The 12,730-nt window shown below is 35.8% G+C and overlaps 1 protein-coding gene across 6 annotated transcripts in view; it reads left to right on the top strand.

Moving 5' to 3' along the window:
• The window catches only part of PMS1 (PMS1 homolog 1, mismatch repair system component), a 118,418-nt gene that overhangs the window by 15,290 nt on the left and 90,398 nt on the right, over positions 1-12,730 (top strand). For 5 of the 6 annotated variants that reach the window (XM_055571951.1, XM_055571948.1, XM_055571950.1 and 2 more), the window contains exon 4: positions 6,320-6,422. In XM_055571951.1, the coding sequence (XP_055427926.1) occupies positions 6,320-6,422 (103 nt within the window). Of the gene's footprint in view, positions 1-6,319; positions 6,423-12,730 lie in introns of those variants that run through there. The other variant, XM_055571952.1, reaches the window with a different exon arrangement.

Raw genomic sequence — 12,730 nt, 5'->3', positions numbered from 1 at the left:
GATAGAAAACTATAAGCTTTAAAAAATTATGTTCGATTTACATATTTCAGAGTCCAAAGTTTATCTTAGAAAATATTCCAGTATTTTATGGAATATTGTTAAGTCTTACAAGTCTTTGGGAAAATCACACATAGATGTGTGTGCGTGTGTGTGTAAATTTTTATGTATGTATACTTCATACATAAGATTTAGACCATTATCAGCACCCCTGAAGGCCTCTCTCATTCCTGCTTCCAGCTAGTATGCCTCAAAAGGTAGTGGCTCTTCTGATGTGTATCACAGAGATTAGTCATACCTGTACTTGAACTTGATCTAAATGGACTCGTAAAGTATATACTCTTTCGTCACAGATGTTTTGATGATTTAGATTCTTTCTGATACAAACGATTCCGGTATTAGTAGTGGACCCTTGCCCACCTTATACAGGACAACCTTGTAAAGGCCCTGTTCTGCTTCAGAAACTACTCTGCCATGCTGTTTCTGCTGCAGACTGCCCCCTGGGCCTGCAAGGCCTGCTGTGACTGTGGCACAGCCCACTTCTCTGTCTGTCTTGCCCCCACAAACGGTCATCTCTGCAGCACTCCCCAGTGCTAGTCTCCATCTTAGTCTTTATGGTTTAGTCTCCCTATATTTTTGATAAGAAAATGAGGTTTTCTGAAGCCAAATGCCAGGTTTTCTTTTCTTTTTTTAAAAATTTATTTATTTTAATTGGAAGCTAATTTCTTCACAATATTGTAGTGGTTTTTGCCATACATTGACATAAATCAGCCATGGATGTACATGTGTTCCCCATCCTGAACCCCCCTCCCACCTCCCTCCCCATCCCATCCCTCAGGGTCATCCCAGTGCACCAGCCCTAAGCACCCTGTCTCACGCATCGAACCTGGACTGGCGATCTGTTTCACATATGATAATATACATGTTTCAATGCTACCCTCTCAAATCATCCCACCCTTGCCTTCTCCCACAGAGTCCAAAAGTCTGTTCTTTACATCTGTGTCTCTTCTGCTGTCTCACATATAGGGTCATCGTTACCATCTTTCTAAATTCCACATATATGTGTTAGTATACTGTAATGGTGTTTTTCTTTCTGACTTACTTTACTCTGTATAATAGGCTCCAGTTTCATTCACTGCACTAGAACTGATTCAAATGCATTCTTTTTAATAATGCCAGGTTTTCTTAACCCAACTTCAAAACAGTCTAATAATAATTCAGATAAAGTTTCTTTATCTACTGTATGTGAGTGGTTTAGTTCAGAGGAACTGTGCACGGTGAAGTAAATGGAATATGAAAATTGTGATCTCTTTAGAGACACATAATGTATCCATGGCAAAGCCAAAAATTCATTTATAATTTCACACCTCTCAGTACTGGGTTTTCCACAGTAGCTCATGCTGCTTTCTTACTAGCATGATTAAAAAGGTATTAGTAAGTTTAAAAATGCCTCATATTAAAATAATAAATATACTCAGGTCCATAGTGCTCAATAGAGATTTTATCAAGGAGTAGTCAAGTTGAAATGTATATCGGAGGCTTCTGAATACTATTTCAGAAACACAGTAATATATAGTTCTTAAAGTCAATTATATTTTAAAATTAAAACATTATTTAGGAAGACAAATTAATGAGTCCTTTTTTTTATTTTTTATTACTTTTTAAATATTACTTTTTAAATATTACTTTTTATTTTTTTTTTAATATTACTTTTTAAACAATACTCTTCACCATTCAGAAAGAATAGAAGTTGCAAATATAGAAGTTACATGTTTATTTTAAAGGCTCCAGTTTATTTTGAAAATTTTTGGATAGAGATTGCGATTACATAATAAAAATTAGTGATTTGGTTATTCTATTGGCCAAACTGATGTAGATAGATTTAAAGTCATACAGATGTAAATCATCTCTGACTAGGTAAATTGATAATAGATAATTGGGATATAGTTCTGTCACACAGCCATCACTCAAAACTCCCAACTGTTTCAATTATCTTGTGTTAGATTATTTTAAAGTTAATCATAATTTTAGTTATAAAAAGAAAAATTAAGTAGACTTTCAGCAAAATTGGCTGTCAAAATTTAAAATACATCTAATTCTGTTTTTTTAATTTATGCATTTTAAAAGAATAAGCAGTTTTCCTAATTTTTCAGTTATAAAATGACTACCAATCAGTCCCAAACAGTAAAAAATAAATTTTTATAACAGAGTGGTATTTAAAACTGGAATTACCTGTTTCCATAATCTGATGAATGTATCAGTGACTGAAACAAAGTGATTCATATGTTTTTCTTTTTTAATTATATCATTAAGCATAACATCTCTTGAAATTTATTATTATTGTGGAACAGTAATTTTGGGATATTCATCAGTCTTCAGTGTTACATTCCTGGTACGTATTACTAAACATACTGACTAAAATGAGCTGCTGCTACTGCTGCTAAGTCGCTTCAGTCGTGTCCGACTCTTAGCGACCCCATGGACGGTAGCCCACCAGGCTCCTCCATCCATGGGATTTTCCAGGCAAGAGTACTGGAGTGGGGTGCCATTGCCTTCTCCGAGATGGAAGTTGGGATGCCCTTATTTGTGGTCCCACAGAGCTGTGGAAGAGTAGAGGGAAGCCTCTAGCTTCGTTCTGATGTTTCCTGCTCCCTGTGACACAGTGCAGGATGCCTCCTGTGTTCCTGAGAGCCATTGTGGTAAGCCTTTAATTAGATAGGCACAGAATTTTTGAAGCAGTTGGTATATCATGTTTCGTAAATGCAACTTTCTCACTGATAATAAAACTGTTGAAAGGGGAAAAGCCAAGGCCAGGATCTCCCTGTTGCTAGTGTCCCACAGTGGAGTATCTGGGGGAAGTCATAACGTACAGCTGTAGGCAAACAGGCAGGCATACTCACGCTGAGGAAGAAAAGGACAGGTCAGTGATCCATGTGCAGTTCACATTTCAGCTGAATCATGAGGACCATTTACCTTAGTTTTCAGATTTGTGTTTTTGTGCCAAAGTAAAGTATTTGTCCAAAAGTCAGCAGAAGCAAAACAAAACCAAAAAACCTCCACAAAACTTTAATTATCTTAAATGAAATTTTGTCAGGAGAGGATTTTTTTTTCTCATGAATTTAAAGATATGTACTAAGCTTTTAATTTACTTACTTTCTGAAACATTGAGAAAAATAGTACTTATCTAAAGCTTAAATGCTTTTATGCAATTTCAACTTTGTAATAGTATTATAATTTATTGAAATTCATTAACTAGACCAGAGAGTCAGTTTTTAACAATTGATAATTAATATAACCTCTAAGGACTTCTAAAACTTCTTTTAAAATAAACTCATTTTAAAATTCTTTAAAATAAATTCATTTCTTCTCTTGAGAACACCACTGGAGTCGTTCACTGCCACAATTCCTCAATGTCTCTAGTCAGAAGCACCAGTAATAATTTGTAATATTAGAGATGCTTCTGATGGTGGAGTTATTACCAATTCAAATGTGTTAGCTGCTGCACAGCTAACAGCAGCTAACACATTCTGAACCTGTGCCTGGTCCAAAAAAAGGTTTCCTGTCCAGGACACAGGATCATATGATGAAATGAACTCTTGAAATACAATTCATTCTTCTGAGGAACACACTGTGTTTTATGAATTTGTGAAACTGTGTGTGTGTGTTATCCTTCACTGTCTTTTGCAGGGAATTACAAAGGATTTCCTATCTAAATAAATTTCCATAGTACCATAAACAATTTAGTTTTTGAAATTTTAACACTGGAAGACGATATTATGTTCTTTTTTTTTTCTTTTTTTAAACTTCTTTAACATAAATGTTGCATTATGACCACTAAGGTTCTATTTTGCTCTTTAGCACTTCTGTTTATTCATCTAGGCTGGAGTTTGTTTACTATTCCCTAATGGTTTAAGGCTAAATCTGTAAAATGCTTTGAAGTAGTTAAAGCAAAAACCCATGTAACCTTATAAAGTATTAGCATCATCTTCATCTTATCATCACCCTTCTCCTAAGATGATAGTGTAATCATTTATTCAGGACCATCTAGCAAGCCATTGGCAGAGTTAGCACTAGAACTCAGAGTTCCAGGGCTGCCTTTACTCAGTGACACCAGCTTACGTCAAGTGGCTAGCTCTTTGGAGAATAGAAATAGAATTCAGTTGACCTTGGCATTTTGGAGCAGTGTTTGGTTAAATGTAGAATTATTTTTAGAGGGACAATCATAAAGTGATTAAATTAGAAATAGGAAAGAAAATCTCTAGCAATTTCTGTACTCTTTGTTTTTAACAAACTTTACTAGAGGGAATCTGGAGAAGGCAATGGCACCCCACTCCAGTACTCTTGCCTGGAAAATCCCATGGATGGAAGGCCTTATGGGCTGTAGTCCATGGGGTCGCTAAGAGTTGGACACGACTGAGCGACTTCACTTCACTAGAGGGAATCACTATTAGACACCATAGGGTTGGGATGCAGCTGGGAAGATTGAGATTGGTTATCAGAAAAACTTTTTTAAAATACAACTTTTGAACCATGAAGTGTGTTATTGGACATAGAAGAATCACTGAAGAGTATACAGAGGCTCACAACTTTGTTTCAGGTACAACTTTTTTTTGGTAGCAAGATTGTTGTTTATTTATCTGTTTTTAATTTTTGACTGCACTGGGTCTTCCTGGCTGTGAACGGGCTTTCTCTAGTCGTGACGAGTGGGTGCTCCTATGTTGCAGTGCTCAGTTTTCTCACCGTGGTGGCTTCCGTTGTTGCAGAGCACTAGCTCTGGGGTGCACGGGCTTCAGTAGCTGCAGCTCACGGGCTTGAGAGCTCAGGCTCAGTAGTTGTGCTTCACGGTCTTAGTTGCCCCACAGCATGTGGAATCTTCCTGGACCAGGGATCAAACCCTGTATCCCCTGCATTGGCAGGTGAATTCCTAACCACTTGACCCCCAGGAAGTCCTCAGGTACCACTTTTGCGGGGGGAGGGGCGGGGGATTTAGGACAGAAATAGCAGCCTGCAGCAATGAGCCTCTAATAATGATTTTATGGGCATCACCCTTGGAGAAAATCTAACAGACTCTGCTAGTATGCTAGTACTGTGAGCTAGAGAAGCCATATATATATATATATATGGCATATAAATATATATATTTATATGCCATATAAATATATATATTGATACTGAATATATATAAAAATATATTTATATGCCATATATATATATTTTTGTGGTGACTGGTGTTGCCTTTGTGGTACCCACATGTTCCACAGAGCCATCTGGCCTACCATAAATCAGGGCATGGTTAGGACTTGGTGACAGAATCATCAAGTGTAGACCCAACTGGACCTAGATGAATTCCAGTAGTGGTGCTGAATCTTTGTGGCTTCTTTCTAAATTATATAGATGTATTTTAAGATAGTCAGCTCTGCTTAGTCCAAGGATGACTGAGAAAGATTGCTCCCAATTTTGGGTGGTCATTCCTCACTCAAAATGTGAGAAGGCTTTTTTGAATCCACCCTGCTTTTTTGCTAGCATTCCCACTCACCAACTATGGTATTTTCTCATAATGGAATGTTTTACCATTGTTATAGCATGTATTCTTCTAGTAATCTCACAAAAGTTGGTAAGTAGAAAGCTGAGGGTGAGGATGGCTCAGAAGAGTTCAGACATTCTTAAATTTATATTTCTTTGACTGTAATATCTTAGGAAATATTTTCATGCTGAATGGAATCCTTTTTTATATGTTTTAATTCTAGTTTTTTAAATAATAAATGTTTCCATTTAAACAGTGAGTTTAAAGTTTGGGTTTAAGAAATATTGCTGATAAATCAACATATATGTTTGATTTATTGATTTTTATTCTTTTGAGCCATTAACTTGAAATACAGAAGTGCAATTTTATACTCAATATAAAGGAAGGAGTGAATGGTCACTTGACAAAAGAATTTTTCACTTTGCCAACAACTTTGTGGGAATTGTCTGTTGAAAAGCAAGCTTCCCTAATGCAATTGAAGTATTTGATTTTACAGATGTTAAGTCATTTAATACATACAGTACAAATAGCCATTCAAGTTTACTGATGTGTGTGTATGTTTTAAGGTAATATATTTGGAATAAAAATCAGTAATTTGCAACATGAAAAATGTAAGCTAGCCTGTTGTTTATTAGTGTATCACTATGGAATATTTCAAAGAGAAGTGGTTGTAAGAACTTACTAAGTCAAACTTTTTTCAGTTGAGAGAATATACGTTTATTATTTTAAACCTCATTTTATAATGAGCCCACTGCAGTATATAAAATCATAATTTTATTTGAGTTTTTCTTATTCTAGGTTTCAATTACAACAAAGACAGCTGCTGATAACTTTAGTACCCAATATGTTTTAGATGGTGGTGGTCACATAATTTCTCAAAAACCTTCACATCTTGGTCAAGGTAAGACAAGCTTTGTAGCATTCTTTGCCTTTCTTATTTTTTTTAAAAAATTGTTTTCTCTTTAAATTCAAAGGTATTGCTTTGTGTTTGATTCTCATAAAGTCTGGTTAACTTCTAATTGAACATTTAGCCTTACTCTAGCTGCTGACTTTTTTAAATACATAGAGTTGTTCTCAAGAGGAACTGTGTGAAAGACTGAGCAACAACATGAATTGGTTATTCTATAAAAATTGTCAGAGCAGTTGTTTTACTGGGTCATTAGTGTCTTCTTTATATGAAGGATAATATTTTTTTTGAAATGATTAAACCATTATTGATTTAGTAATGCATGGCAGTAAGCATTATTGATTTAGTAATGTATGGCAGTTAACCATACTAAGCAAGATATTATTAAATAAATAATTTAAAATATTTTTTTTATGGAAAACTTCAAATATATGTACAAAAGGAATAAGTACCCATCTCTTGGTAATTATCAACTCATTGCTAATGTTTCACATATTATTTGAAGCAAATAAATACATTATACTTGCTATTTGTAGTTTAGTTCTTTAGTATTTTATACACTTACACAATGTTAGTACATTTTAATTGACATCTTTTTAAGTTCCTCCCCTACTTATTTTGGGCTTCCCTGGTGGTTCACCAGTAAAGAATCCACCTGCCAATGGAGAAAACATGGTTCAGTCCCTGGTTCGGGAAGTTCCCCTGGAGGAGGAAATGGCAGCCCACTCCACTATTCTTGCCTGGAAATCCCACGGACAGAGGAGCCTGGCGGGCTACAGGCCATGGGTTTGCAAAAGAGTAAGACATGACTTAGGGATTGAACAGCTACCTATTTACATCTAGAGAAAAATATCTCTTCAGGTGTGAGTTTCACATATCTACTTTAATCTTTTGCTATTAAGTTCTGGTAATGGGATGTATAAAGTTGAGAGAATATTAAAGATACGGCCTGTTTAGAGTCATTCCCAAAAGAATTATGAGATCTGAAAAAGGACTTGTGTTGTTGAGTATTTTGTTAGTTGTCCTTCTGATTTGTGTTGTAAATTCATTTTTAATTTTTTGGTCCCTCATTGTAATTTATCAAAGCACTGTATTTTTTTCTGTGGTTTCTTCCCTCCAATTTTAATGTTAAATTATTGGATTTATTTTTTTCAAATGATTTCTTTCTTCATTGAAATTTATTTTCTTGTATCATAATACTGATACCAAATTTTCTCATTCTTTCTCTTATTTTATAAATCTTCATTTATACTTCTGCTCATTAAAATTAATATTTTTTCATCTACATAAAGGAAGGAGTTAATATGAACCCTTAAGAAAACACACTTTCCCCCCTCATTTATTTGGTAAATAAAAATGAGCTCAAGTCTAATAGCAGTTTAATTTGATGTATTATATTGTGGATGCTTTAATTAAAAGTAATAGATTGTGATTCTTTTCTTTTTTATGTGCTGAAAATAAAGACAAGGCATTTTTTAATATGGTCCCTATCCAGAAATGCTCTTACCCCAGTTCTTAGGAGTTCAAGTTAAGAAACCACTAGGAAATATTTGTGTGGCTATCCTGTGGAGTACTTTGATGTAATCTAGTCACCTTATAAAACTTAAATGTATTTATTTTTATCTTAGTAGTAGCCAGTCTAATCTGGATGGCCAGTACCTCTGCATCACTCATACTTCTCATGCTTTTCTGTATTCATTTCCATGGGAACTATGAAATAACAGTCCTTAAATATGGAATCCTTCTGATCTTTGCCCATTTGCTGATTCATTTTTTTTCTTGCTCACCTAAGCCTTCTCTACTTTTAGTGAGACCATGTAGGCATATTAAGAAATTTCTACAGTCAGTAAGTGAACCTTATTTTCTTAGCATATTCCTCTTATCTTAAGAAACTACTTACTTAGAAGGTCAGTAGTTGTGAAGGTAGTTAGTGTCTTTCATAACTCACTTCCCCCACCAATTGTCTAGATAAACAACACAAAATCAAACCCCTAGTTTGTTGTTGCTCCAGGTAGGCGTATTATAGAAACCCACAAGCACTTTCGAAAGCCCTTTACACTTATATTGCCTTAGTGCTGATAGTTTCTGAGCGATTAAATCACAGACTCACATTTCACCACCAGCTGTCATTCAGCTTCCATTTAAATATTTTCTGTGTAAGATAAAACTACAGTACAACCATCCTAATTAATACCTGTGCATTTAGGGTTCTTGCAGATTAATTTCTTCTGTGGTGTGAATGTCCTTGCTTAGCAGTTACTCCTCATATCATCTGATAGGGTGGTGATACCTGTAGATAACCTAACTGTAGATGGAGGAACAGCTAACAGCAACATCTTTCTTAGGCATTTTAAAATTCATGACCCCTTTAAAACATATTTTTAAATGTTTCAGAATTGTTTACTAGAGGTCCCAGTTCTGATTTTTCCAGATATAGGTATTTATTTTATGGATTAATTTAATCATTTAAAATAATTTGTGTGTTTAATCGAATATCATTTTAAATTGCCCTTACCTTCTGTTCACTTCTGTTTTAAGACATTTAAAAAATTAACAAGAAGTGTAAAAATAAGTTTCTAGCTTTTAAATTATTTTACCAAGAACTCTTGACTAAATGACTTGTTTTGTTATCTTTTTTCTGTCATTGATTCTATTTCCTTTACCCTAGATAATCAGCATTAAGCTTTCTAAATTGATTTACCATCCTAGACAAATTGTTTTAACACCTCTTAGTAATTCTGCCTTAGGAATTTCTCAGATATCAAAATTAGTATATTTAAAGTACTCTGATCAGGGTATATCTTTTCCCTACCCCTTTTTTAGAGTAGAGCATCATGTTCTTTGTAAATGCTTGGTATGTGTGATTGTGTATGTATTGAAAAAATTTTTTTTTCTTCTTGAGAATAGAACTTTATTCATTGAATAAGAAAACGTTGATATATTCAAGCAACCATACCTCTTTACATTAGGAATATAAATAGCTGCCTTATGGCATAACATAGGGTCATGTAAAAATATAACAGGGAGCATATTACAGGACTGCAGTTTAATTCTGGTGTTTATAGAATGTGCTAAAGTTAGAGAGCTGAGCAGTTCTCTTGTAAAATATGATAGTATACCAGGGCCTCCTCCCTATTGGCCAATATTGCTTGGTATTTTTTTAAGGTTATACATTTCATTTGTAATCAGCAAAGTTTTCCATCATTAAGTTTTGTTCAAACATATGTATATAATTCTTGGCTTATTGGTAATTCTCAATTTGTTGAGAGAAAATGTTTTTAGCTGGTGAAGCAATAAATTATCAGTTAATGTACGGATTAGGTACAGTGTGGTCTTCAATGCATAACATATATTTAAAAGCCAACATACATCTTTTTCCTTTCATAAACACATATTTGCTCTGATTTCTGCCTACCTTCCTTACCACTGTCTGTCCACAGCTACAGTATATGTCATTATATTTGTACAGGCTAGTGGAGACCACAGGTGAGTGAACAGAATTCCCAGACTAGTGGAGAATACAGATGAGTAAAGAGGTAATGACAGCTATCTAGAGGACGGAAAGCAAATTTTTCAGAAAACATAATAATATTTCAGTTTGAAGATGGTAAGAAGAGGAGGGAATATAACCTTACAATAAGAGAAAAATGGATGTAGAAGATGTCAGGAGACGACTGCTCTCTGTGTAATGACAGGGGAAAGCACATGATTTAAAAAGTTGTATTTTTAAAAATTCATTGGAAAACTGTGTCACAAAGAAGCTAAATGAACCAAGTTCAAGATGCACCTTTGTGCCTTCCTAGATACACCTAGGCACAAAGAGACTGGTGGCTGCTTGTGTCCCTGAGAGCCTGGAGGCGTAGGGAGGCAATGGAGCAAGCCTGCTATATGGGATTGTTTATGGCCCTAAGAGAAACCAGCTGAACTTTATTAGTTGCATACGCGCTGACATGACAGATTGGAGGATAGGATTGATCCTCAAATACTGGTTCACCTGAGAAGCCAAATCTTACCAGGACTCTTGCTGAGTAAGCAGTGATGAAGAAAGTTAGGACTGAGCTAGAGAGAGGAGAAGGCAATGGCACCCCACTCCAGTACTCTTGCCTGGAAAATCCCATGGATGGAGGAGCCTGGTAGGCTGCGGTCCATGGGGTCGCTAAGAGTCAGACATGACTGAGCGACTTCACTTTCACTTTTCACTTTTCATGCATTGGAGAAGGAAATGGCAACCCACTCCAGTGTTCTTGCCTGGAGAATCCCAGGGACAGGGGAGCCTGGTGGGCTGCCGTCTGTGGGGTCACACGGAGTCGGACACGACTGAAGTGACTTAGCAGCAAAGAGAGAAGTACCTTAAAGTCTTACAGTGCTTAAATCCCAAAGCCTTGCCATAGGAAGACACCTGATTCCATCTTCAAGACATTTGAAACCAGAAGTGAACTGGAACTAAAGGGCTACTCAGCTCCAACCCAAATGAACTCCTTTTGTATTGAAGAGAGCTACTCTTCACTCTAGCTGTTTGACAGAGAAAATGAATTTACCTTCACTGGGGAAAATATCTATTTCAGTATCTGTTGTTCCTTTATGCGTCATGTCTTGTACAAATAAAAATGTTGAGAGACTTGAAAAAAAGAAAATGGATTCATAGTCAAGAGAAAAAGTAGTTGATATAAACAAACTTGCATATGTTTGAATTAGGAAACAAGAACTTTCATGTTAAAGGATTTAGAGAAAAAGATAGTCAAAATTGATAAGAAGGTGGAAAATTTGAGCAGAGAAATAGAATTCTAAGGAAGAACCTAATGAAAATTCTAGAACTTAAAAAGACATTTCTCCAAAGAAGACATACAGATGGCTAACAACACATGAAAAGATGCTCAACATCACTCATTATCAGAGAAATGCAAATCAAACCACTATGAGGTACCATTTCATGCCAGTCAATGGCTGCGATCCAAAAGTCTACAAGCAATAAATGCTGGAGAGGGTGTGGAGAAAAGGGAACCCTCTTACACTGTTGGTGGGAATGCAAACTAGTACAGCCACTATGGAGAACAGTGTGGAGATTCCTTAAAAAACTGGCAATAGAACTGCCTTATGATCCAGCAATCCCACTGCTGGACATACATACTGAGGAAACAAGAATTGAAAGAGACACATGTACCCCAATGTTCATTGCAGCACTGTTTATAATAGCCAGGACATGGAAGCAACCTAGATGCCCATCAGCAGATGAATGGATAAGAAAGCTGTGGTACATACACACAATGGAGTATTACTCAGCCATTAAAAAGAATACATTTGAATCAGTTCTAATGAGGTGGATGAAACTGGAGCCTATTATACAGAGTGAAGTAAGCCAGAAAGAAAAACACCAATACGGTATACTAATGCATATATATATGGAATTTAGAAAGATGGTAACAATAACCCTGTGTATGAGACAGCAAAAGAGACACTGATGTATAGAACAGTCTTTTGGACTCTGTGGGAGACGATGGGATGATTTGGGAGAATGGCATTGAAATATGTATAATATCATATATGGAACGAGACACCAGTCCAGGTTCAGTGCACAATACTGGATGCTTGGGGCTGGTGCACTGGGACGACCCAGAGGGAGGGTATGGGGAGGGAGGAGGGAGGAGGGTTCAGGATGGGGAACACATGTATACCTGTGGTGGATTCATTTCGATATTTGGCAAAACCAATACAATATTGTAAAGTTTAAAAATAAAATTAAAAAAAAATAATACAATAAGTAAAGCTGAAAAACCAGTAAGGTAGATTAAACTGGTGTACTAAGAATGACATAGCAGAGTTCTGTGAGAATGTTTGGAGATAGTGGATGCAGGAGATGAAGTTAGAAAATGGTAGCTTGGATATTAGGTTATGTTATGTTATGGTGAGGAGTTTTTACCCCTTCTTGCAACCAGTGTTGGGCCACTGAAACTTTTTAGGTAGAGGATGGGTATCATGCCATTTACAAAATAAACCAGCAGGACATTATAACTCCTACCATAATTTATGTCTTACTGTAAGAGATGTTATCTTGAACTAAGGTTTGAGGAGAAAGAAAGGACATGACATAAATTTGAGAGATCTTTGGGCATAGAATGGCTAGGCCTAGGTGACTTAGGCAATATTGGTAGTAAGAGATGGGGAAAAGAGTCAGTTCAATATAGAGTACCTGTTTTTGGAAACTGTTTGATGTCAATGTTATATGAGAATGGGAGGATAAATATAGTATCAGACTCCAGGAGAAAGATCTAGGCATTGGTGATTTGAAGTATCTTTGTAATAAT

The sequence above is a fragment of the Bubalus kerabau genome, chromosome 3 (genome assembly GCF_029407905.1).
Source record: "Bubalus kerabau isolate K-KA32 ecotype Philippines breed swamp buffalo chromosome 3, PCC_UOA_SB_1v2, whole genome shotgun sequence".
NCBI classification, from domain to species: domain Eukaryota; kingdom Metazoa; phylum Chordata; class Mammalia; order Artiodactyla; family Bovidae; genus Bubalus; species Bubalus kerabau.
Note: the sequence above shows the minus strand (reverse complement) of the source record. Positions and strands in the feature narration are given on the sequence as shown.